We start from the raw sequence: 27,323 nt of genomic DNA on the forward strand, positions 1-27,323 counted from the left end.
AGGCTTGAGCGGATGATAATGTAAAGCACATGTGATTAATTCTACCTTCATACATATTTAATTGACATACTTTAGGTCTATGTCCAATAAAACTCATATACTTCATCAGTGCTATTTGAGTTTACCTCTGAAGACTCTACAGACCGCCACAACACTAACAATCTACTCACAGGGGGGAGCCCAATATACCCAGCAGGAAGCTGAGGTAGAGGAGTTGTGCTGACTATCACCAGCAATATAAAACATTACCTTGGCTCAATACGTTTGGCATCTGATACTCTTTAGTAATGACATGAAGAGATCCACAAAGATGAGTCCTTGGTATCTGTCTACACTACATCTGGGTTAAGATGTTGGAACAGCCACAACTCCCAGTGAGTTGTTTTCTCTAAAACCCAGAAGTGTGGCTCTTGCCCTGACCCTATAAAGAGTGCTTCTTTGATATGGAGTGTTAAGCAGTAGAAGCTTGTGTGCTGTCACTGTGTCCCCATGATGGTGATGGTGACAACCTAGGCTAGGCGTGTCTGGACTACAGCAGTTTTTTTTGTTGCTGTGCCCAGTGACCCTGCCGCGTTGACCGGGAGGCCCAGCCGTATCCAGGCGATACATCTGCTGTGATCCAGCTAGCACAGAGAAATTAGATTGACACTTCCTTCTGCATCCCCATAATCCTCCCTCCGAGGGCCTGTCTCCTTGTCCCATTTGAACTGTGGGGATGAGCAGCGGCTGACTGTTAGTGTGGAGAGATCAGTTGTCCTCTGACGCTGGGTGACACACCGGGAGAGAGGAGGAAGGAGATGAATAAACAAGTGACAGATTAGGGCTGTTTGAAATGAACCCCACTTCACCAGAAATCTATAGCCCTCCTAATGAATTACGCTGCTCCTGTGAGACAGGGGGGCTGAGGAGGTTACGGCTTTAGCAATTAATAAAGCAAAGCCTTGATGAGGGATGGGGAAAATGGCTGCAGGGACGGAATGTGCTTTTCAAACAGGCAAGCACAGACACTTTTTCACCCCGCTGTTTGTGTGTTTATGTTTGCCAGAGAGATAGCGCTGCAGAGTAGAAAGGGAGCCTGCTACGTCCCAGCGGATCTGTGTTGAGGAAGAGCTTTTAATCCATGCTATGGCATCTGTTCACCACAAATCAGAGAGGAGGATGATATCTGCTGCTCAGAAAGGAAGAGAATGACCTTCATGAAGAACAGAGGAAGAGAGCGATTGCATAAGGTGTCATCCTGATGACTTTACCCAAAAAACATGTTTGGGAGGAAAAAAAATAAACCAACAGATGGATGTTGCATCAGGGAAAAGGGCACCTTTCTCCCTTTCCCTTTCTCTCCCTCTTTTTTTATCCCTATTTCATGGGCACGTCATCTAGCATGGTGACAAACACACATTGAGCCACCTTTTCCACCAATGAAATAACAGCTTTGAGTCATTGTCATAAATCAGCAGATCTTTCAAACCCAACGGAGCTATAAAAAGACTCCATTAACACTTACAGCCTGAGACCAGTGGTGATGGCCCCTCTACAAACTCATCTCCAGCACTCTGAGTCACTCCTTTAGGGCCAGTAGTAGAACACGCCACTGCCTCCTCTCTTATCCTCCCATCAGCAGGAAAGATGGATGAGACAGAGAGCGGAAGGGACATGTACAGCACACAGCACACACACACAACAAGTCCAGTAAGCAAGTGCAGAGAACCCAGCGACCATGTTTAATGTGTCTACACTGCACTGAAATGGTCTCGCCATGACGTCTGTTTAATGGATTTAAAAACCAGTGACCTTGCTTGGCGAGGCTAGTGATCTCTGTGTACTAATCGAGTGTATTAGGTAGTCTCTGTTGCAGTCTCTGTGCACAGGAGCTAATCCTCAACAACAAAAAATAGAACAAAGCTTGTCACTATCCACTTCAAAGACTACATAATGAAGACTGAAAAGGCATTATAAAGAGCTCTACTGCTCCATACCAGCCATCACCATCTTCTTTCCTTCTAATGCCCTTATAAACGGAATGTGGGGAAAAAAACTATTCTGAAAATCTTTATGGGCTTAGACCTCTTAGAGCCTACGAGACGCTGAGGAGGATGCTTTTTTAGTCTGGAGGAGACGTGGAGGGTTTCTGCTGTGTGTCCAGGTGCAGGCACGCCCATTTCTCTCACTGCTGCCTTCATGATCAAGAACCGCCATCCTCTGAGGGCGGTTTGAAAGTGAGGAGTGTGATGGTGCCAAATTCCTGGGCTCTAGGGAGACATGTTGAATGCACAAGCATGATCTTCACTGAGACAAGCATGTGACATGCGCTACAGTGACCACATAGCACACATGTGATGTGATGTCCTCCTTAGAAAGGGAAGAGAATACACATGCTTGTTATAGCTTCCAGTCCCTACTGGATTGGCTGTTGATACCTAGCACTACCAAGCCTGGTTGTTAGCTTGCTAACACCCACATGAAGGCGAGGCTAACATGGTTATCTGAATTATTGTCACGACTTCTGCCGAGGTCGGTCCCTCTCCTTGTACGGGCGACGTTCAGCGGTCGACGTCACCAGTCTTCTAGCCATCGCTGATCCATCTTTCATTTTCAATTGGTTTTGTCTTTATTTTCTACACACCTGGTTTTCATTATCCAATTACATGTTCATGTATTTAACCCTCTGTTTCCCCCATGTTTGTTGTGAGTGATTATTTCTATGTTCAGTTCGGTTCATGATAGCTTGTTTTTCGACGGGTGCTGTGTTCACCCGTGCATAATATTTACCATTGGTTTTTGGTCAAGTGTATTTGTTTACTTTACCTTTATCTTTTGAGTAAAGTATATTGCGCACCCATTTTGCTCTCCTGCTCCTGACTTCATGCACAAGCTACACTCACCTTCTGACAATTATAATGTTACGTGGAAAGGGGGGTGAGGAATATAATATTATGTCTACTCTGCTATATTATAGTGCAGTTAAACACAGTCAATTCCCATTGAGGGCAATCAAAGAGTACTTGCTGCAGCCCAGAATCTAAAAATACATCGTCTCAGGGATGATCTCACTACAAAGGTCCTAGGCTTTGTCTACACTTCAGACTTACATGAAAGTTATGCTATCAAAATGAAAAGATTGCATTGAAAAGACAGGACTACAGTAGATGCACAAAAGTCGCATTGTGGTCTGATAGTGTTCAGATCTGTCTTTTCAATGTAATCTTTGTATTTCGATAGCAGAAGTTGCATGTAAACTCTGAAACATTGTCCCCCAGGGAGCTACTATACAAATCATATCAAATTGTATTTGTCACATGCGCCAAATACAACAGGTAGACCTTACATTGAAATGCTTACTTACAAGCCCTTAACCAACAATGCTTTAAGTCAAGAAACAAAATACAAATAAGTGTTAAGGAAAAAATATATGAGTAAAAATGAATTAACAAATAATTAAACAGCAGCAGTAAAATAATAAGCAAGGCTATATAATCAGAGGGTACCTGCAGTAGCAGAGAGAACAGTCTATGACTAGGGTGGCTGGAGTCTTTTTAGGGCCTCATTCTGACACCGCCTGATATAGAGGTCCTGGATGGCAGGACGCTTGGCCCCAGTGATGTACTGGGCCATACACACTACCCTCTGTAGTGCCTTGCGGTCAGAGGCGGAGCAATTGACATACCAGGCAGTGATGCAACCAGTCAGGATGCTCTCAATGGTGCAGCTGTAGAACATTTTGAGGATCTGAGGACCTAGGCCAAATCTTTTCACTCCTGAGAAGGAATAGGCTTTGTCGTGCCCTCTTCACGACTGTCTTGGTGTGTTTGGACCATGATAGTTTGTTGGTGATATGGACACCAAGGAACTTGAAGCTCTCAACCTGTTCCACTGCAGCACCGTCGATGAGAATGGGGGCGTGCTCGGTCATTCTTTTCCTGTAGTCCACAGTCATCTCCTTTGTCTTGATCACGTTGAGGGAGAGGTTGTTGTCCTGGCACCACACGACCATCGGCAAAATTTATGATGTTGTTGGAGGCATGCCTGACCATGCAGTTATGAATGAACAGGGAGTACGAGGGGACTGAGCATGCACCCCTGAGGGGCCCCCGAAATGAGGATCAGCGTGGCAGATGTATTGTTCCTACCCATACCAGGGTCCAGTTGCGGAGGGAGGTGTTTAATCCCAGGGTCCTCAGCTTAGTGATGAGCTTTGAGGGCACTATGGTGCTGAACTCTGAGCTGTAGTCAATGAATAGCATTCTCACATAGGTGTTCCTTTTGTCCCGGTGGGAAAGGGCAGTGTTGAGTGCAATAGAGATTGCATCATCTGTGGATCTGTTGGGGCGGTATGCAAATTGGGGTGGGTCTAGGGTTTATGGGATAATGGTGTTGATGTGAGCCATGCCCAGCCTTTCTAAGCACTTCATGGCTACAGACATGAGTGCTCCGGGTCGGTGGTCATTTAGGCAGGTTACCTTAGTGTTCTTGGGCACAGGGACTATGGTGGTCTGCTTGAAAAATGTTGGCATTACAGACTCAGACGGGGAGAGGTTGAAAATGTCAGTGAGACACTTACCAGTTGGTCAGCGCATGCTCGGAGTACACATCCTAGTAATCCGTCTGGCCCTGCGGGCTTCTGAATGTTTACCTGTTTAAATGTCTTACTCACATCGGCTACGGAGAGCGTGATCACACAGGCGTCCGGAACAGCTGGTGCTCTCATGCATGTTTCAGTTTTACTTGCCTAGAAGCGAGCATAGAAGTAATTCAGCTCATCTGGTAGGTTAGTGTCACTGGGCAGCTCGTTGCTGTTTTTCCCTTTGTGGTCTGTAATAGTTTGCAAGCCCTGCCACATCCGACGAGCATCGGAGCCGGTGTAGTATGATTAAATCTTAGTCCTGTATTGATGCTTTGCCTGTTTGATGGTTTGTCGGGGGGCATAGTGGGATTTATTATAAGCTTCCAGATTAGAGTCCTGCTCCTTGAAAGTGGCAGCTCTACCCTTTAGCTCAGTGCAGATGTTGCCTGTAATCCATGGCTTCTGGTTGGGATATGTACGTACTGTCACTGTAGGGACGACATCATCGATGCACTTATTGATGAAGCCAGTGACTGATGTGGTGTACTCCTCAATGCCATCGGAAGAATCCCAGAACATATTCCAGTCTGTGCTTGCAAAACAGTCCTGTAGCTTAGCATCTGCTTCATCTGACCACTTTCTTATTGACCGAGACACTAGTGCTTCCTGCTTTAGTTTTGCTTGTAAGCAACAATCAGGAGGATAGAATTATGGTCAGATTTGCCAAATGGAGGGCGATGGAGAGCTTTGCATACGTCTCTGTGTGTGGAGTAAAGGTGGTCTAGAGTTTGTTTCCCTGTGGTTGCACATTTAACATGCTGATAGAAATGAGGTAAAACTGATTTGAATTTTGTTGCATTAAAGCTCCCGGCCACTAGGAGCGCCACCTCTGGATGAGCGTTTTCCTGTTGCTTATGGCCATATACAGCTCATTGAGTGCGGTCTTAGTGCCAGCATCAGTCTGCGGTGGTATATAGACAGCTACAAAAAAATATAGATGTAAACTCTCTTTGTAAATAGTGTGGTCTACAGCTTATCATGAGATACTCTACCTCAGGTGAGCAAAACCCTGAGACTTACTTAGATTTCCTGCACCAGCTGTTGTTTAAAAATATGCATAGGCTGCCACCCCTTGTCTTACTAAAGGCCACTGTTCTATCATACGAAAAAGCTTCAAACCCGGCCAGGTGTATGAAGGATCAACAGATCCTACATATAACTCTTTTGTTGCTGAGAATTTTCCTATACAGCAGGAAATGCATACCTTGTAGTGTATTGAAGGTATAAAAGGCTTCTCAAGTTTGTAATTTCCACTTTAAAATGTATCAACCCCCACAAAAAAATGTCCATTAATTATAATCCACATAATAATTAATATATCATGTAGAAAACTTGCTCAAATTAAGATCCTACATCTGTATGATCATCATCATTGAATCTGATCCATTAGCCTGGCCTTGGAGCATCTGAGTGGGACATACGCTACATGGAATGGAAATAGATGGCCTTGGGAACACAGCAGACCACTTCCCTGTGACATTCACGGTGGAGAAAGGAGGAGAGTGGAGTGGTGAAGCTGGACCCTAGCTGGGGGATTCAAGTTGAGCACCACAGACAAGCCAACTAAAACCCTTTCAACACCCAGCAGAGTGTAGGCAACAGCCTACAGCCACTTCCCTGGACAACATTAACACTCATTTTCACCCCTCTGTATTAGTTTTATGAACAACAGATTCACATGTGGTTGGTGAGGTGGGCAATGGGGTAGGGGTATGGTGTTCTAATAATACAATACATTCTACAAAGACCTCATCTCAACATACAGTAGAGCTTAAAGTCGGAGGCATTGCATGGTTAACATATTCTAATTAGTTCCAAGAACAACAAAGGGCTACAGGATGTTCTACATTAACAATGACAGCCACTGCTTATGTGCCTCAGAAGTGGGTCAAACCATGCCTGGTAGATTAGGTCGTGTGCACGTGTGTCAGTCAGTCCCTACTGATCTCACTCAACAGAGACTGTGATAAGGGTTATCTCCGGTGCCTAACGACTTTGCCCAGTAGTCCTCTCCACCTCACAGGGAGCAGAGCAGAGCAGTGTTCAGAGTACAGAGCGCACAGCAGCGATCAGTGGGCTGAGCTCCCTCAGGTGACCCATACTCTGCTCACATGTTGTTCATGCTACGCTGCTTTAGAACTTTATTTTTCTTTCGTAACGACTCTGGCCCCTTCGGCCACATCTTTTTCAATCTGGACCTCTTTTTCTTTTCTCACCCTCAATCAAGTCAGACTGCTAAGTGAGGCTGCCAAAGCAGGGGAAAGAGATGTTGGGAGCTTTGGCACAGAGAGGCGTGTGCTTCCCAGTCGTAGTGCAAAGGCAGAACTGCAGAGAGAGGAAGGGAAAAAGGAGAGAGACAGAAGAAGAGAGAGGGAGAAAGAAAGAAAGAATGAGAGAAAGACAGGGAAAGAGAGAGGAAGAGATAGAAAAAGAGAGGAGGGGGGGCTGCTGTTGAGTTAAGCCCCTAATCACAGGCTGTTCTGCATGAAAGACTTACTACCTTCTCTTTGGTTAAAGAGAAAACACATTCAGCTCGCCTCTCCCAGCCCCTTGTTCCCACATGCTCTACATCAACAACTAATGTGCACACAAAAACATTAATTTCAGAAACTCACCCACACAGTCACATACTGTCATGCAAGCACAAACACAAAAACAAAGCTGTCTCTTATCCCAAGGAAATATTTCGGTATCAGGCAATTTCACGGTCAGCTCATATTAATGACAGATATGCCCTTCTATTGGCATGCTCAGGTGCTTCATTTGTTAGTGTCAGAAATAGAGAATGTGGGCAAATCCTGAAGCAAAGTGGTACTTCTGGCTCCAAGTCCATGAATTGCCTTGGCTCACTCACTCAGCAGGTGTACCAGATATTAGTTGAAGAATCCAGAAGCTCCATGCGATCCTCTGGGAGTGTTCCAAAACCCACAGTAATTGAGAGGTATGTTTGTCTCCTCTAGACTCAACTTTTCCAGCTGCCGAGGACCTCCCTTGCTCCGTTGCACACATAGTTTCCAGACAGACTATTGGGTTGTGTGTGGGATCTTAATCTAATGTCGGAACATTGATTTATGCTTGGGTGTCCCACGACCATTAAGGTAACTGCCTGATCACTTTATAACATCCTCCTCTGGTGGTAATTTGGAATCCCCCACCCACCTTGCGATGCAAGCCCCATAACCGCATTATAGCTAAAAATGTAGTCTGAATATCATCTTCCAGCCACTGCAAATTGATTTTATAACTCTTTGACAGAGTCCTGAAACCCTTTTAGTCTGTCTCTCACCTGAGTTTGCCATTTGATCTATGAGAGGCTCCCTACTCTTCACAGGCTCTATCGATCGCCACTTTCTAGCCAGCTTTGCTGTGGAAGGTACAGTGTCACCTTGTAATTCTAAGACTCCATGGTTGTGTCTAGAGTTGGCAGTTAATAAAGTTTTGGAATTTTAATCATGAAGTTTTGATCATAGAATTCCGAACACATCATGCATTTACATTTAAATGTGTCCACATTGTTTCCGGATTCCCTTTCCCTATGCTATATGCAAATGCAAGTATGCATTCTGAAAATGGTGGAATAGACAAATATGTTAATAACATAACAACAACTTGATGGCAGTAGCTAACTACTGTAGCTACGTAGCCTGCTAACTTCTGTAACTAGCCAGAAAGCTAGCAAGCAAAGCGAAGTGCTGATGACGTCACCAACTGTACGCACTTTCGGTAGCCTTATTGTGTCAAGACTGAGGGAAAATCCGCACACAATGCACCTCCATCTACAGTTGAAGTCGGAAGTTTACATACAACTTAGCCAAAAACATTTCAACTCAGTTCTTCACAATTCCTGACTTGTAAAAATTTCCTGTCTTAGGTCAGTTAGGATCACCACTTTATTTTAAGAATGTGAAATGTCAGAATAATAGTATAGAGAATTATTTATTTCAGCTTTTATTTCTTCATCACATTCCCAGTGGGTCAGAAGCTTACACATACTCAATTAGTATCTGATTGGCATTGCCTTTAAATTGTTTAACTTGGGTCAAACGTTTCGGGTAGCCTTCCACAAGCTTCCCACAATAAGTTGGGTGAATTTTGGCCCATTCCTCCTGACAGAGCTGGTGTAACTAAGTCAGGTTTGTAGGCCTCCTTGCTTGCACACACTTTTTCAGGTCTGCCCACAAATGTTCTATAGGATTGACATCAGGGATTTGTGATTGGCACTCCAATACCTTGAATTTGTTGTCCTTAAGCCATTTTGCTACAACTTTGGAAGTATGCTTGGGGTCATTGTCCATTTGGAAGACCCATTTGCGACCAAGCTTTGTGTTGCTTCAATATATGCACATAATTTTCCTCCCTCGTGATGTCATCTATTTTGTGAAGTGCACCAGTACCTCCTGCAGCAAAGCACCCCCACAACATGATGCTGCCACCCCTGTGCTTCATGGTTGGGATGGTGTTCTTCGGCTTGCAAGCCTCCCCCTTTTTCCTCCAAACATAGCGATGGTCATTATGACCAAACAGTTCAATTTTCGTCAGACCAGAGGACATTTCTCCAAAAAGAACGATCTTTGTCCTGTTGGGGAATAATCAGAATTAGTTGGGTAACCTAGATGCGATGTTTTATATTCATTATATGCTTGGGAGTTACTTCTCATCAGAATGTCTATTTTTGGATAATACTGTTGGCCGGTTGCAGTTATCTGTTCTCTGACATGGGGTCAGTTACTTGGGCCGCAGAGAGGGGAGGGGTCAAGCTTGTCTTCATATGTAAACATATGTTTTAAATCAATTATCTCTTGGCTCCACAATGTCTGTGTGCCAGTCACTGTGTCTCTGTGATCTTGTCAAGGAGGGATGTATTTGATATATGCCTTTTGATATATTGTTTTATGGTCCTGAGAGCGAAAAAATAACATAGTTTAGGAGACAAAGCTGAACGATAATTTATAGCCAATGCTGTCTGGCTATGTGTGTCTTTGCTATAAAGGATCTCAGTTGCAATGTGTAAGGTCTCTCAGAGAATTCATTTATAGACACTGAATTGATCTGAGATTCACAGGGTTGTGATGGAGCTCATATAATTAAAGATGGACTTTATGATAACTCTGACTTGTGTCTGGTTTGCTCTCATGATTTGGTAAATACAGGAAATTTCCACGACAGTCCGCATGGGCAATTGCAAACCGTAGTCTGGCTTTGTTATGGCAGTATGGAGCAGTGGCTTCTTCCTTGCTGAGCGGCCTTTCAGCTTATGTTGATATAGGACTTGTTTTACTGTTGATATAGATACTTTTGTACCGGTTTTCTCCAGCATCTTCAAAAGGTCATTTGCTGTTGTTCTGGGATTGATTTGCACTTTTCGCCCCGAAGTACGTTCATCTAGGAGACAGAACTTGTCTCCTTCCTGAGCGGTATGACGGCTGCATGGTCCCATGGTGTTTATACTTGCGTACTATTGTTTATACAGATGAACGTGGTTCCTTCAGGCATTTGGAAATTGCTCCCAAGGATGAACCAGACTTGTGGAGGTCTACAATTTTTCTTCTGAGGTCTTGGCTGATTTATTTTGATTTTCCAATGATGTCAAGCAACGAGGCACTGAGTTTGAAGGTAGGACTTGAAATACATCCATAGGTAGACCTCCAACTGACACAAATTATGTAAATTATCCTATCGGAAGTTTCTAAAGCCATGACATAATTTTCTGGAATTTTCCAAGCTGTTTAAAGGCACAGTCAACTTAGTGTATGTAAACTTCTGACCCAGTGAAACTGTGATACAGTGAATTAAAAGTGAAATGTAGTCTGTAAACAATTGTTGAAAAATTAGTGGTGTCATGCACAAAGTAGATCTCCTAACAGACCTGCCAAAACTATAGTTTGTTAACAGGAAATTTGTGGATGTAAACCTGAGTGTATGTAAACTTCCAACTTCAACTGTCTTTTCAATGCAATCTTAATATTTTGATAGCCTAGGACCATTGTAGTGAATTCATCCTGAGACAGGGTATTTTTAGCTCCTGGGCTAAAGCAAGTACTCTTTGATTGCCTTCAATGGGAAATTACTGCGCTTAACTGCACTGTAATATAGCTGAGTAGACATAATATTATACTCCTCATTCACTGTTTGTTGCTGCGTCCTGATTATTGATTGCGTGGTGATGTCGATAGGGGGCGGCCATTCTGTTTAGCCCTACAGTGTGTCTGAGAAACAATTCTAAAAACTATCGAAGAACCCACACTACTCTGTTTAACTAGAAGACTTGAGTCGTACAAAGAGGCGTTTTAACCTGGAACTCACCTTCCTGTCCGAGGATTTGGTGGTAAAGACAGGCACACGGCACGCCAGTAAAGGCCAAAATGGTGACATGGTCTTCCTTTCATCCTCTGCACAGAACCATCCTGGTGTGTTCTCCTCTCCTAGAAGAAAAGACAACATGTTTTAATTCCACTCAATCATATTTCGTAATGGCATATACCTTGTAACTGTATTTGTACTTACTGCAGTTGAGCCTTCCAAGTGGACCCACTTCAAATAAGCACTCACAAGAAATATGAAATACTTGACTGAACAGTGGACACGGGTCTATTCTTGTTTCCAAAACAAAGTGTAACCCGATGAATTGGCTTCAGGTATGTAATATGAATAGGATAATTAGAATTGTGCGTGTGTGTAATCAGTCAGAGCCAGGGGAGAAGGGACCAGGTACAGCCCACTCCCAGAAGCTCCATGCTAGGCCAACACTGATTAAGGCACTGGTGATGATCCTTTGTTAAAGAGAAAATAACAGCAAGTATCTGCCCCAGCAGGAGAAAGGCAACCGCTGGTTAATAAAGAATTTGGCTGGCGCATGACATCTGAATACCTCGAAGCCACTACAACAGGTGCACCTGCTCGCCAGACACAACACAGATCTGCCAAAATACCTCCATTAAGTAATTTCGTAACTGTCAATTGCAACTAACTAAAAGGCAATTGTGTGTGCAATCAAACAGCTTGTTTTAATTTACTCCCTGTGTCTTGTGCATAACTGCATATATCAATATGCAATAAGCCACAGAAATACAGAGTTGCTGTTTCCAAAGCAACATCACATCACAACATCACAGTGTATCCTAAACACCTCATTTGGTTTGAGATGTGCGACCAGTTAATTTGACAGCGGCGGTTGTTTTTGCTATTTGGCTGTTGCAGTGCAGGTAGGAATACAGGAGACTTAAGGGCCAATTAGTTGAGTTCTGTCTCCCCAACTCATAACATTTCAGATGGGTTTCCCTTAGAAGGACTGGTACACAAAAAGAGGGAGTCAATTTGCAGGTGATACAGTACCTCAAGATGTCGCACTGCTTTTAAACCCTTATTCTCCGATTTTCCAAAGATAAATATGTACTGGAGACACGTACATTCAGCACCTCTTAACTCTGCATAGCTTTATGTTTACAAGCCTCAGTACAGTACTGAATAACTGTTCATGATGATACACATGTATAACCTAATTGAGATTGATGACCTTCAAAATATGAATCCATTCAGTGATGTTTGGAGAGAGTGAGAAGACAGGGTCAAGATCAAAGCCCCTTCTGTTGAGAGGCTTTTATATCTGATACTCATTTCATATGATAACTTATTCCATATTTCTCTGAACCAGTGTGAATAGGAACAATGAAACCTTGTGTGTCTTTAGAAGGATAGAGTTGAGATGTCTTTTGACAACAATGCTGAGAAAAAAAAGAGAAAGGTCCAGGCTTTCTTATGAGCCAGAAAAACATACTGTATTGCTAAAATCCACCAGTCTAAATCCCTAAGGGGTGGTATTTATCAAATCAGAGGAGCAGGCTCAGACAGATCATCAACTGATTAATCAATAATGATGAAGTTGGGCTATTTAGTGTTTGTTTTGCAATCATGTATAAAGTATTCATACCTGCAAGGTATTCCTAAATGATCTCCCTCTGAGATGATCTCTGAGCCTTTCTCGGGTAGAGCTCTTCCCAGGGAGGATCAGGGCTATGGGGGTCATTTATTAAAAGGCTGTAATTGAAGGCAGATTGCCCGAAGCTGGTCCGCGTGGGTCAGAGGGTCCACTGATTTCCTTTGCACCTTTGTGCTCAGCACCTTTCTTCAGCTAATCATTCAATGAGCATAAACAACACTCCACTACTGTATGTTTGGCAACCAAGTGATTGTTGGTTCAGATAAGGTATTGGTCCTGCTGATGTTATTTGTTGTGGAGGGTGATATTAAATACCTGAGTACGTCCAAGACTGTGTTACCCATTCTGATTTCCTTAAATACTGTGTGCATGAAGGGAGGGAGGAGAAAAACAAAATACAGGCATGTGAAAACACACCCTGCTATTCAGCTTTTCCTGTGTATTAACTTCGAGATAGGGGGCGCTCTTTTAATTTTTGGATAAAAAACGTTCCCGTTTTAAACAAGATATTTTGTCACGAAAAGATGCTCGACTATGCATGTAATTGACAGCTTTGGAAAGAAATAACTGACGTTTCCAAAACTGCAAAGATATTATCTGTGAGTGCCACAGAACTGATGCTTTGCGCACCGAATTCCACGCAGGACACCAGGCGGACACTTGGAAAATGTAGTCTCTTATGGTCAATCTTCCAATTATATGCCTACAAATACGTCACAATGCTGCTAACACCTTGGGGGAACGACAGAAAGTGTAGGCTCATTCCTTGCGCAATCACAGCCATATAAGGAGACAATGGAAAACAGAGCTTCAGAGATTCTGCTCATTTCCTGCTTGACGCATCATCTTGGTTTCGCCTGTAGAATGAGTTCTGGGGCACTTACAGACAATATCTTTGCAGATTCTGAAACTTCGGAGTGTTTTCTTTCAAAAACTGTCAAGAATATGCATAGTCAAGCATCTTTTCGTGAAAAAATATCGCGCTTAAAACGGGAACGTTTTTTATCCAAAAATGAAATAGCGCCCCTAGAGATCCAACACAGCGCGCATCCAATCCGGAAGCCAATCCGGAAGCCAGCCGCACCAATGTGTCGGAGGCTACACCGTGCACCTGGCAACCTTGGCTAGCGCGCACTGCGCCCGGCCCGCCACAGGAGTTGCTGGTGCGTGATGAGACAAGGAGATCCCTACCAACCAATCCCTCCCTAACCCGGACGACGCTAGGCCAATTGTGCGTCGCCCCACGGACCTCCCGGTCACGGCCGGTTACGACAGAGCCTGGGCGCGAACCCAGGGACTCTTATGGCACAGCTGGTGCTGCAGTACAGCGCCCTTAACCACTGCGCCACCCGGGAGGCCCTCTGTGAAGAAAATGTGCTGTTGCACATGCACCTGAGTGCAACAAATACACAACAAAATGATGATCGGTTTCCTTGAATTGCATTGCAAAAGCTGTGCAGACTTTGGAGAGGTGGAGAGGCCACTTGGAGACACTAGTTAGCCCTCTCACTCAAACCCTTGTAATTGTTTGGTCTTATGTTGCACCTACTCCACACTTTCCATCAATATGCTTAGCATGTTACTGAATGTATCCAGAGTATTTCCAGATTTTGTTATCAAGAAATGTGGCATTAAATGTAAAATGCACATAAAACCAACAGTGTCATGTTTGGATTCAGTCTTGTGTCAGGTGAACTGTTGTGTCCTTTCTTTTAGTCTAATCATTTCCCCATAATCTCCCTTTCAATTGCTACCATGGATATGCATCTGCTTTTATAAGAAACATTTCAATTTACCCCTTTCCATGAGTGTTAAGGGTTAAAGGGTAGGTGACATAAACATAACCACGTGTAACATATGGATTTGAATTAGTATACACATTAAAATTCCCAATGAAAAGTTATACCTCACTTTTATATTTTTTTATTTAATACATCAAACCGATCAAAATTCAGAAGAATGCCGAAGTCATGTCGGAAAATGTTTTCCCGGTGTGTGATATAATGTGGAGGAACCGGCAAGTCACCCTTTTCCCTATAATGTAAAAGCCAAGAGAAATAACTTCAAATGTATAACTTGAAATGAAACCAAATAATTTGCATGACTGCTGATTTCAATAAGATTTTCTGTCAATTTACAAGCAAATACTTTATAAATGTATTGTTACAAATCAGCTTGCAAGGTTGCTAGCCAACTAGGCAACTAACGTTAACCCTACTAGCCTGCTAACGTTACGTTAACACTGCATGAGTCAGCCAGTTGCTATCAACACCTAGCTTACAGCTACATTAAAGTAAGCCAAGGTTTTGGAAAATCAATAATGGTTATTTTGGAAATACATCCAACCAGTTATCAAATAATGTTTCCGATATATGCATTTATCTTAACCAGCAAGCCAGTCATCCAGCCAGCTAAAGTGAGTTATTTTAGCCTGCTGACTAGCCTAGCCAGCTAACTAGCCTAGCTACCCAACCAGCATGGGAGACATAGCTAAGTAATATGACAGAAATCAACACCAACTAGTCTAGCAAAGGCAGGAACCCACAGAAACACACACAAAAAAGGCAGCAGGGAGAGTTAGCTAATCCAATTAACATATAGTGAGGTAAATCCAAAGTAGATAGACTACAGAGACAATAATACAAAGTTGACCAAACAAATTTGTGGGTGAAAAACAAATGAAGAAGATACAAAGTACTAGCTAAACAATTAGAGCAGGCAGGAATTATTTTCAACTTTCCTTTTGAGCCAGAGGCAAGCCTGTCAGTGGTGCAAGGAGAAGTCAGAGCTACATGGAATGGAAAAGCAGAGCAGGATCAAGTGGCTCCCACGTGTGGGGAATCTGATTGGTTGTTTACATCATACCTCCTCGTGATTGGTGGATTTTAGCGCACCACTGCCAACACTCGGTCTGTATTGCTAGTGGTTACGTTAGCCAGCTCGAGCTTGTTAACGCAGAGTAGAGTATCCATATGACGTTGAGAATTAATGCAAAACATAACTTTGTTTGTAGTTATAGGTAACCAGATCGTGACTACAACTAAGTTACTAAGTCTTTGACCACACTGTATTGTTAATTTGATGAGTAACACATCATGCTTCCTACCCTTAAGTCAGTGCCAGCGCCAACATTCTGATATAGGATGCATTGATATGTACTGAACCTGTCGCCCATAATAAAAGCGAGGTGTGCTGTGGTGAACTGTGCTGTGGTATACTGCATCAGTACAAAATGTACTGTACTTACTGCTGAAGACCACATTTTTCATTTATTTTTAACTTTTTCTTTTTTTAACCTTTATTTAACTAGACAAGTCAGTTAAGAACAAATTCTTATTTACAATGAAGGCCTACTCCGGCCAAATCCAAATCCACAGATTGTAGTATGACTGTAGCCAACAATTAATTTGTCCTTCATGTATTTCTTGCCATTGAAAACCGAACAGAAACATTTACATATTGCAAAATGACCTTTTCAAAATGACCATTCCATAGAAGTCAAACAAGTCGTTGCAGTGAACTATCAAAAAGCTGCCCCAAAATAACCTTGTCTTGGTCATGTAGGAGTCCTTGTGATTTTGAATAGCTAAACCATTAGCAAGAGAACGCTCAATTGCAGTCATCAAAATGTCAGGCCTTGTTCCCTTGACTTGATCAAATGTAGCACAATGAATGTTGGATAACTGTCTTTAAAGCTTCACCAAGTGGACTAGGCCATGGACGATTTGCTCCCGCTTTGTTATTTTATTAAAACACACTCTACCACCTTTGGTTTAATGAATGAGAGCTCTCTAGCTGTTGTCCAAGTTTAAATGCTGTATTTTGACCTTCAACTATTCATACTCAGTGTGATCTGTTCTATTTGGAAGCTTATTAATGTGGTGGGAGTCGGGGTCAATTCCATCCAAGTTCTAATCCATTCAAGAATTGAATAGCGCCTCCCGGGTGGCGCAGTGGTCTAGGGCACTGCATCGCAGTGCTAGCTGTGCCACCAGAGACTCTGGGTCCGCGCCCAGGCTCTGTCGCAGCCGGCCGCGACCGGGAGGTCCATGGGGCGACGCACAATTGGCCTAGCGTCGTCCGGGTTAGGGAGGGTTTGGCAGGTAGGGATATCCTTGTCTAATCGCGCACTAGCGACTCCTGTGGCGTTTCCTCCGACACATTGGTGCGGCTGGCTTCCGGGTTGGATGCGCGCTGTGTTAAGAAGCAGTGCGGCTTGGTTGGGTTGTGTTTCGGAGGACGCATGGCTTTCGACCTTCGTCTCTCCCGAGCCCGTACGGGAGTTGTAGCGATGAGACAAGATAGTAACTACTAACAATTGGATACCACGAAAAGGGGGTACAATTTAAATAATAAATTGATGTGATTGATGTCAACATGGAAAGGTGCATTCAAGCCATTCCACATAGGGGTTTGGTTACTCCGGTTGTGATGTTTTATTCAAATCAGGCTTGTGTTTCAAGTCTATGTGCAGCAGTCTATCAACACTATGATACAAAGTTATAGACTAATTAAATATACCAGCGCAATTTATATTTCCTAGGGATCAATGCAAGAGTGGGATTTGTTAATTAAATCCCTGATAATGTATTACTCATCATAAACATTTCCCACTGTTTGAGCACAGTGAGATGTTGAGAAAATCTTTGTGGTCTGACAGATACATTTCTGGGTGCAGAAATTCTAAAGCTGAGCAGCATACAGTGGAGCATGTGGCAAATGCTTTATTGTTTGTATTTGACTCATCATCACTAGGTATCTTTCCATCTTTCTTATCCAATGCTGAATAATTACAACAAAAAACATATAGAAATTGATGCTGTTTGAGCAAGGCAAATAAACGTGCAGTTGCCATAACAACCATAATACATAACGTGAGCCCTGAAGGAGATACATTGAATGACGCCACAGAGGCACAATACTACACTGTAAAGGGGACACTACAGGGCAAAAGAGATCATAAGGACATGGCAAAATGCTAAACCATTTTAGGTTTAAGACTTGCTGCTACTACAATCTGTCCCTATACATTTTAAATTGATGGAGCACTACAACCAAATATGAGTTAATTTGGTACAACATTCTCACTCACAGGTACAACAATATAACCTCAATATGCCTCAAAATATGTTAATGACTAGAAACAACAATATCATGCACCCACAATTGCAGTGGTTCTCACCGGTGTGCTTACTTGTGAGCGCTAGTGCCTGTCAGATAATACATTAAAGGGCACATGGTGTATTGTTGTTGTTGTTTCAAGTCCAGTGTGCTCAGGCTGTTGTTACATTTGTATGATTTGAGGGGCGCACATCACAAGCAAAGTCATTTTAATAATTTTACTTCTTCTATGAAAACCATTATCATAGGCAAGTCTGATTAGGCTTAGCCAGAGAGGTTGAATTTTTAATATATGACTCGTGGCTTAGCTACACCACAGCCTCTGCCAAAGCTGCAGCACCCCCTGAAAAATCGGAATAAAAAATCTTAATACATTTTATTTTTTTAAACCCAAAAGTGGTCCTTTTTCCTATTTTACCAGAGTTACATGTTTTTCTTTCTGTTTCATAGTCACATGACTCTCTTAAAGGGGTACACACAAATACACCATCATGAGTAAAAAATTGTGAAAACTATGAAAATTCTTAAAAATAAACCATATTTTATCTTTAAAAAATGGTCACAGAAAAAATATGATTTGCAGTATGGATCAGATGAGATGGAGGTCATTACCAATAATAGGGAAATTGTAGATGTGCTGCAGAATTGTATATCCCATCAAGGGGTGCCATAGTTCAAAAAAGGTTGGGAACCAATGCACTAGTGGTCAAAAGGTTTTTGGCGCTCCAAAGATATGGTACGGTACTGTATTCTGTGGGGTGTAAATACAGTACCATTCGAAATACAGTAATTATTTCCCGCCCACAAAATGTTCACACAATGCACCATAATTTATAGTATGCCGCAGTAAAACGTTTGGGTATTTTACTGTTGATGATACCCTAAGTTACAGTATAAATTACAGTTTTCCATTGTACAGTACTTGAACTGACAGCATGGATCTGAAGGACATCTCTTCTACTTGAACCTACAGCATGGTACAGGAAGCACATGGCCCATCTCCTGTGTTCTGCTCCCCGGTGCTTCATCATAGTACTTGTTAGCAGTGGATTAAAGACATGCTCTGGAACTTTGACGACTAGTAAGTGTTTTTTAAACCTCACACTTTGGGCTGGATGTGTCAATGTTTAGTTCTTACAGGCATCATCTATGAGCAGAATTTTATAAAATCTCAATTAGTCACGAAATCCCTAGTTTGGAAGCGACTGTTTACTGGAAGCTGTGCATCGCCATTTTCCCCCACCTGTGCCAGCCTAGCAATTCGAGTTCCATCCAATAAGGTTCAGTTCTTCGCTATTTGAGTGACAGCTAGTGAGATGCACACACAGCAGAGTGAGAGAAAGAGCAATGACGTGGTGCACATATCTGCACATATGTGACATACAGTAGTAGTACACCATTTTGGGGAACACTTTTGGGTTGTGAGCACTACTTTCAGAACTACTGGCTAAAAAGTATACATAACTACTGGAGAATCTCTTTAAGAGGGAGTCTTAGAGTGTGTGCCACGACGGACAAGCCACACTCCACTCCTCAGGCATTGTCTATCAATCGGCTGCTGGGGAAGAGGAGAGTCTGACACACTTAGAGATAGCAAGGTAACCGCAGGCCACAGCCCCCTGCCTGCCCTCTGCTCCCTGTGGTGGGACTGATTGCTTGTCTCAATCATCCTTTCCACCCTCCCATCCCTTTCAACCTCTCTCTTCTTGCCTCTATCCACTCCTCCATCTCTCTTTCTCTGGCACCTCAACTCCTCTCACTTGTCTGATCTGCTTGTGTGGGCCGTCAAATCAGCAGTCCTAACCTTGCCTGGAAAGGCTGGAAGTCCATACATTGAAATAGTAATGAATTATTCTGCACAAAATCAACCTATTAATAATTATTAGGCTATGTGTCTGGCAATGTTATTGTAGGACCCTCTTAGAAACAGTAGTCCCAATTGAAGTGGAATAGGAGATACTGCGGAACACGTAGCTTCCCTGAGTTCTGAGTGTGCTGCAGCACCACTGTTGGGCAATTGTGGACATGTGGTCCCAAGGTGACACAATTCGAGAGCTTGGGACTATACGGTTATTGGCAAAATGTAATTATTGACATTGCCTTGTTCTGTTCAATGTTCTCTACCTATGTAGTATTCTAAATACCCCAATTCATGTTATTAAGTACAAAAGAATACAAGACAAAAATTGCTGTCACCATTCAAACCAATAAGGGTTTGGAACTTTAAAGCCAATATCTCAGAATGATATTTTTGCAGATAGAACCTTATCAGCCCAAGCTCTCAAAGTTGTTTTTACTGGAGGCATCTGTTCTATATTGTGTCTGTGGTGTAAGGTCTTACTGCTGGACACATCCAAAGTAAAGACCTCTACATCAACAAACGTTTCATATCTGTCAGACATTCCTACTGTATATATAATGTATGTGCCCAAGACAAAGAGCTACGCTACAAGACAAATCATGCTATTAATGTGCTTCAAGTTGTACGTCAGGCAAACAATTATGTTCCTGTAGCTTCAGTGTAAGCAATGAGATGTGATTGATGTGTTTTGAAAGTACACTTTGGGGATAGCATTTGGCAAATTGGCACTAAGCGTATTCTGTGCGGTACAGTAAGGAGTGTACATGAAAGCATACCTGAGGGATATAAGTGTGTTATATAAATGGGGGGTTATAACATAAACACTGGTAGCTACAAGGCTGAGTCTGGCTCCAAAATGAGCTTTGTGATGTTTAATAGCTCACTAAATCATGCATTCGAGTGTTTGCTATTTGGGGCATCAGCCATTTGGAGACATTTTGGAGCAAGACACCCCTCTCTGTCCATACAGGATACAGCTGAGTAGAGTTCAACTGCTGATTGAAATAGAAATGACCATGAAATGACAGGAGAGCCTAGTGACGGCAGGCCATCCGTGAAATTACATCAACAACTCCCTTATTGTAATTACATTTGGTTAAATGGGAAAGCAAAGTGGGGGTGTAATGCAATTAACATGTAATTGACATCCTGGCCGGGTTGATGCAAATCCATTTTGTTCACACTGTAGCCTCAAAAATGTCTCAATGGATTTTCACCTACATTGCAACATCATAAGTAGCCCCTTGGATTTCTTCACATTTTATGTTGTTACAAAGTGGGATTAAAATAGATTTAATTGTCTTTTTTTGTTGTCAACGATCTACCCAAAATATTTTGTAATGTCAAAATGGATTTTTGTTATCCTAAATTGTATTAACACTAATAAAAAGTACCTTGATTAGATAAGTATTCGCTGCTTGAGCCAATACATGTTAGAAAGAGCTTTTGCAGCGATTAAAGCTGTGTCTTCTTGGGTAAGTCTAAGAGCTTTGCACACCTGAGTAATGCAATATTTGCATTATTATTTTCTAAATTTCTCAAGCTCTGTCAAGGTGTTGGGGATGATGGCTAGACAGCAATTTCCAAGTCTTGCCATATATTTTCAAGCAGATTTAAGTCAAATCTTTGTCACTCAGTCTTCTTGGTAAGCAACTCCAGTATAGATTTGGCTTTGTGTTTTAGGTAAAGAAAACTGAAGCAGGTTTTCCTCTAGGATTTTGCATGTTTATTTCAATCAGTCTTTGTCAGTCTTTGTCGATGTCAAGCATACCCATACCACGATGCCGCCACCACACCATGCTTCAATTTCAGTTACTCAGCGATGTGTTGGATTTTATCCAAACATAAGCCCTGGCATTTAGGCCAAAAGGTGTATTCCTTTGCCATTACTTTTTTTCCCAGTATTACTTTAGTGCCTTGTTGCATACAAAATGCATGTTTTGGAAGATTTTTATTCTGTATATTCCTATCCTCTTCTTTTCACTCTGTCAATTAGGTAATTATTGTGGAGACACTACAGTGTTGTTGATTCATTCTCAGTTTTTAACTGTTGAACTAGCTGTTTTAAAATCACCTCATGGTCAAATCCCTGAGCAGTTTCCTTCCTGTCCTGCATCTCAGTTCAGGAACACTGTGTCTTTGATGTGTCTGGGTGGTTCAATACATAATCCACAGAATAATTATTAAATTGGCATGCTTAAATAAATATTAAATGTCTGATGTGTTATTGTTACCCATCTACCAATCACTGCTCTTCTTTGTGAGGCTATGGATGGGCTCCCTGGTCTTTGTAGTTGAATATGTGCTCGAAATTCAATACTTGACTGTGTGGCCTTACAGATGTTGTGTATAAACAGGGCAATCATGTCAACCCCTATTATTTCACACAAAGTGAGTCCATGTTACTTAATATGTGATTTGTTAAGCCATATTTTACTAATGGACTAATTTAGGCTTGCCTAAACAAAAGGGGGTGAATACTTATGCAACGACTATATTTTAGTTATATCATTTTTAGTCATTTGTAAAGATTTGTAGGATTTTCTTTTCACTTTGACATTGTCATATTTTGTATAAAGTGTGAGAACACAACATGGCCAAAGGTATGTAGACACCTGCTCGTCTAACATCTCATTCCAAAATCATAGGCATTAATATGGAGTTGGTCCCCCCTTTGCTGAAATAACAGCCTCCACTCTTCTGGGAAGGCTTCCACTAGATGTTGGAACATTGTTGTGGGGACTTTCTTCCATTCAGCCACAAAAGCATTAGTGAGGTCGGGCACTGATGTTGGGTGATTAGGCCTGGCTCGCAGTTTGTGCACGGAGGCATTGTCATGCTGAAAGAGAAAAGGGCCTTCTCCAAACTGTTCTGTAAGCACAGAATCGCTTAGAATGTTATTGTATGCTGTTGCTTTAAGATTTTCGTTCACTGTAACTAAGGGGCCTAACTCGAACCATGAAAAACAGCCCCAGAAAAGTATTCCTCCTCCACCAAAATGTACGCACTATGAATTGGGGCAGGTAGCGTTCTCCTGGAATCCGCCAAACCCAGGTTTGTCCATCGGACTACCAGACGGTGAAGCGTGATTCATCACTCCAGAGAACGCGTTTCCACTGCTCCAGAGTCCAATGGCTCCGAGCTTTACACCACTCCAGCCAACGTTTGGCATTGTGCATGGTGTACGGCTGCACGGCCATGGAAACCCATTTCATGAAGCTCCCGATGAACAGTTCTAGTGCTGACGTTGTTTCCAGAGACAGTTTAGAGGTCGGTAGTGGATGTTGCAATCGAGGACAGACGATTTGTACACGCTACGAGCTTCAGCACTCGCCGGTCCAATTCTGTGAGCCTATGTGGCCTAACACTTCAAGCTGAGCCGTTGTGCTCCTGGAAGATTCCACTTCACAATAACAGCACTTACAGTTGAACAGGGCAGATCTAGCAGGGCAGAAATTTGACGAACTTGTTGGAAAGGTAGCATCCTATGATGGTGTCACGTTGAAAGTCACTGAGCTCTTCAGTACGTGACATTCTACAGACAATTTTTGTAATATGGAGATTGCATAGCTGTGTTTTTTAATTATTTTTTTTTACCTTTGCTTAACTAGGCAAGTCAGTTAAGAACAAATACTTATTTACAATGACGGCCTAGGAACAGTGGATTAACTGCCTTTCTCAGTGGCAGAATAACAGATTTTTACCTTGTCAGCTTAGGGATTCGATCTAGCAACCTGGCCTAACGCTCTAACCATTAGGCTACCTGCCGCCCCTGTGTGCTCGATGTTATACACCTGTCAGCAACAGGTAAGGCTGAAATAGCCAAATTCACTAATTTGAAGAGGTGACCACATACTTTTGGACTTGTAGTGTATGTTAGGTCTAAATATATAGTCCACAGTAATAAACCTATTCTATACGTAACTACTGCAATACTGAGTATAAGGAACAAGGAAGCCAGAAAAATAAGTGGATATAGAGTGCATACAGGCAGGTAAAGTGATGGAGAGAATATTTTATGGCAGGTCATAATGTTTTATATTAAAAACATTCCTAATATTGAACTTTTAATAGGCTTTTGGAAATGTTTGTCCCTCTCACTGAGTGGCTAGCTGCTATCTGTGTTTTGGGGATCTTTCCACTTTAACCGCAACAACCACTTCGTTATTTGCTCATCACCATTAAAAGATTTCCAATAACTCGAGCTTGAGAAGCATCGTGAGATTGGCATTGGGGTGGTTTGTTGTTGTGCAACCAATCTATTCTGCAAAAACATTCGCTTCCCAAGTAATAACCGGATAATACAAACACTTGGCAAAAGTTGGGTAAGGGGAGGAAACAATTCAAATCAAAATACCAAACAAACCACATTTCCACACTCTTGTCCTAGCTTGTCTAACAAAACCATATTGTTTGTACGGTAATGGGGTTGAGAATATACTACATAGACTAAAGCTTTCAGAATGATTCTAACATGTATTTTGAGAGTAATTTGGCTTTGCATTTCGTCCATGTTAATGTAGCAGTGTTTAGAAACATATTATATTCTTATTTACAATCAAAATGAGACTCCAAAAGGACACTATACATTTTTAACCATTTACAGTATTTCTATTGGGTACAAAATGATCTGAAACACAACCAAAACAAACAGCAAATTCATTCAACAAGTTTGTAGAGTGAAGCATAATGTAGTCATTGTGTGCTAGTAATATGAGACCAAGTGCTTAGATTCTACTACTTTAATACACATAAGTGAATTTGTCCCAATACCTTTGGTTCCCTAAAATGGGAGGACTATGTACATAAAAATGCTGTAATTTTTAGACGGTTCACCCAATATGGATGAAAGTACCCTTATATTAAAGCTGACAGCATTTTACCCTCATAGTCATTGTATCATTTCATGTGTCACTGTCACAATAATTTTGAAGTTATCTGTATAAGCTATGATTGCTACTATAGAAGCTATCTATGAGCTAAGTAATTTCAATAGATCACCTGTCCTAATCAGCACCGCTGTGCTGTGGTATACTCATCTGAAAGTATCCGCCCTGTCTGATGTTTTTGATGCCTTTCAGACAGTCAGACAACACCCCACGGGCTCTGCTGGAGAGCCTACAGACGTACTCCAGCACTGACGTATTCAGTACACTACCTCGTGCCCCACTGTGAGACACAGAGCTGCAGCACCACGCAGAGATCCACTCTAGTGGTCTTTTCACTGGCATTTCTGAGGACAGAGAGATATGCAGATGTCTACAGAAACTAACACTGTGGATAGATAGCCAAACAGACATGACTACTTTAGCCTATAACACATAACAGTAGACTTAGTCCTGGCCCTATCGATCCCTTTGCAAGTTGTCCCTGGGGCTGGGTATTCCTCACCACCACAACAGGATGATGTTCAATTGCATCTCTGGCTGCTCATCTGTAAAATGCATTTCATGTTGTGGTGTTTAATCTGGTTCCAGTAACTTCCTTTGAAACCTTTACAGATTTGTGTACAGGAGCTTACTGTGAAGCCAGCTGCCTCTGGGATTTAAGCAGCCCAAATACAGTGTTGACCCAAGTAACACGCTATCAGGACGCTTAGAGAGCAATACCATAGACACAAAACCATGAGTAGTATATGTATGTGTGCATGTGTGTTTGGGTGAGTCAGGGGGAAGTGGTGGGGGGAGTGATGGGGGGAGCTAGTTTCACCATGGCAAATCAGATGAATATCATGTACAGTAGTAGCCCTGGCTGGCTAGCCCCGTGTCAGTTGCTCAGAGCACGCTTTGATGAACCTCCCAATGGATGGCCTCCAGCATCACTGGGTGGATTCACTCCGGTTATAGAGCCAGGCTATAGGTAGTGGGGGGTGGGGAAGGGGAGACTGGAGGGGGAGGCAGTAGGAAAGAAAATCACAGTGCTGCTCCCTGTTGGAAAGGGACCAGTGCTGATGCAGTCTCCTCAGACTGTGTTTGTACCTTCATGCTCAGCTCAATATGGCCTAGCCTCTGAGGCCAAGCACACATTATACAGAACACATTATCCCTGGGGGACGTCTTTGGTTAACGTGATTCAGTAACACATAACACCAGACTATCGCTGAGCCAATGACTGTAAAACAAACCAGAAAGTGCCTTAGCAGGAGCACAGCTGCCTTAACCACCTTATCCTATATATTACTACTCTTTTGCAAGGATTTGTAAGTGAAATGTTATAACTACTACTCTATAAAGCCTAAACAACACCATAGAAATCAATTCACTGTGTGTATTTTGCAGCTTGTATTATGTAACTGGTGTTTTGTTTCAGTAAGGGTAAGGAAAGGTCATGTAATGTAGTACTCACGCTGCGCAATCTGGGCCAGGTGCAGCCGGTTGACCCAGGAGATCTTGCTGAGGGGGCTGGGCGTGTTGAAAACCACCATGAAGCTGACGGGACGTCCCGACCTGGAGGGGAATGCACACACACAAGTTAAAACAACTGACTCATGCTCTGTGGGGACCTCATCAGGACCATTGTTCTACTGTTTACAGAAAGCAGCAGCTAAAAGCCCGTCTGTGTTTTATGGGTCATTCACTGCACCGGAAAAGAGCCATAAGTGTAGGAATAATGGTATCGCGCTCCATAGAGCAAATCAATGAATAAAGACAAATACCACATACAAATGCTCTGCAAAAGGCCTGTTCCTTCTCAGTGACAGTCCACACAGAGCAAGGAAAAAGTTCTAGGTGCTATTTCAGACTTTCAAACTGAAATTCAAAAAATGCAAGTTCTCTTTAGGTCTGTGCAGTGTCATATATGATATAGGTCTATGGTCCTTAGGCTCCCAAAACCAGGACACCGTTGCAGACTGGTCTGTTTTATGGATGTATGTTTGGATATGCCATGGGATTGTGATATGGTTGCATTATGTAATTGTGAAATTCTGGTCTGCTTTTTATTTGGAAGCTTAGTCGTATGTGACTATTCAATAATGTAGGCCTTTCTATTTTACACATGTTGTAAACAAACCCCCCTTCTGGATTAATAAAGGCATACTGTAGATATTCTACTGTACTATAAGAATTCAACCTCTCCTGTAGAGGTACTTCTGGGGACAGGATGACGAAGAGGAGAAGGAAAGGGAGGAGATGTCGAGACCTCTCCCTCAACATCAACAAAACAAAGAAACTGATTGTAGACTACAGGAGACAGACGAGGGAGCATACCCCCATCCTCATCGACGGGGATGCAGTGTATAGGGTCAAAAGCTTCAAGTTTCTCAGCGTGCCCTTCATTGAGGACCTGAAATGGTCTCACCAAACTGATACCCTGGTGAAGAACAGCGCCTCTACAACCTGAAGAAATTAAGGACCTCGGTCACCCAAGCCACTGACTGTTCACTTGGCTACTGTCTGACAGACAGAGACAGTACAGGTGCATCAGTGCAAAGACCAAGAGACTAAAAAACAGCTTCTATTGCCAAGCTATCAGACTGTTGAACAGCCATCACTAGCCATCTACCAGGTGATGCACACTGCTCACATACACACAAGCTATCACATACACACACACACACACACTCGCTGTTGTCCCATGTTATAGAGACATTAAACCACTGAACATAGTGTATTCTCAACATAGCTCATTCAAATAGTTTAATTACACTGTTTATACACACCACACATTTATATACTTGATTCTTGACATAGCTCACTCTAATATATCTACTGCTGTACATTTCCTTCTTAGTAAATTGTGTGTAAATTCATCCAGTGTATATACTGTACGTATAGATTGCATTG

The 27,323-nt window shown here is 42.4% G+C and overlaps 1 protein-coding gene across 3 annotated transcripts in view; it reads right to left on the reverse strand.

Annotated features, from left to right (window-relative positions):
* LOC139414306 (rho guanine nucleotide exchange factor 10-like protein) overlaps positions 1-27,323 on the reverse strand; it is a 161,709-nt gene that overhangs the window by 78,864 nt on the left and 55,522 nt on the right. For all 3 annotated transcript variants that reach the window (XM_071162225.1, XM_071162224.1, XM_071162223.1), the window contains exons 18-19: positions 25,885-25,985; positions 10,925-11,043 (exon numbers count right to left, since the gene is read on the reverse strand). In XM_071162225.1, the coding sequence (XP_071018326.1) occupies positions 10,925-11,043; positions 25,885-25,985 (220 nt within the window). The remainder of the gene's footprint in view (positions 1-10,924; positions 11,044-25,884; positions 25,986-27,323) is intronic.

The sequence above is a fragment of the Oncorhynchus clarkii genome, chromosome 7 (assembly GCF_045791955.1).
Source record: "Oncorhynchus clarkii lewisi isolate Uvic-CL-2024 chromosome 7, UVic_Ocla_1.0, whole genome shotgun sequence".
NCBI lineage: Eukaryota > Metazoa > Chordata > Actinopteri > Salmoniformes > Salmonidae > Oncorhynchus > Oncorhynchus clarkii.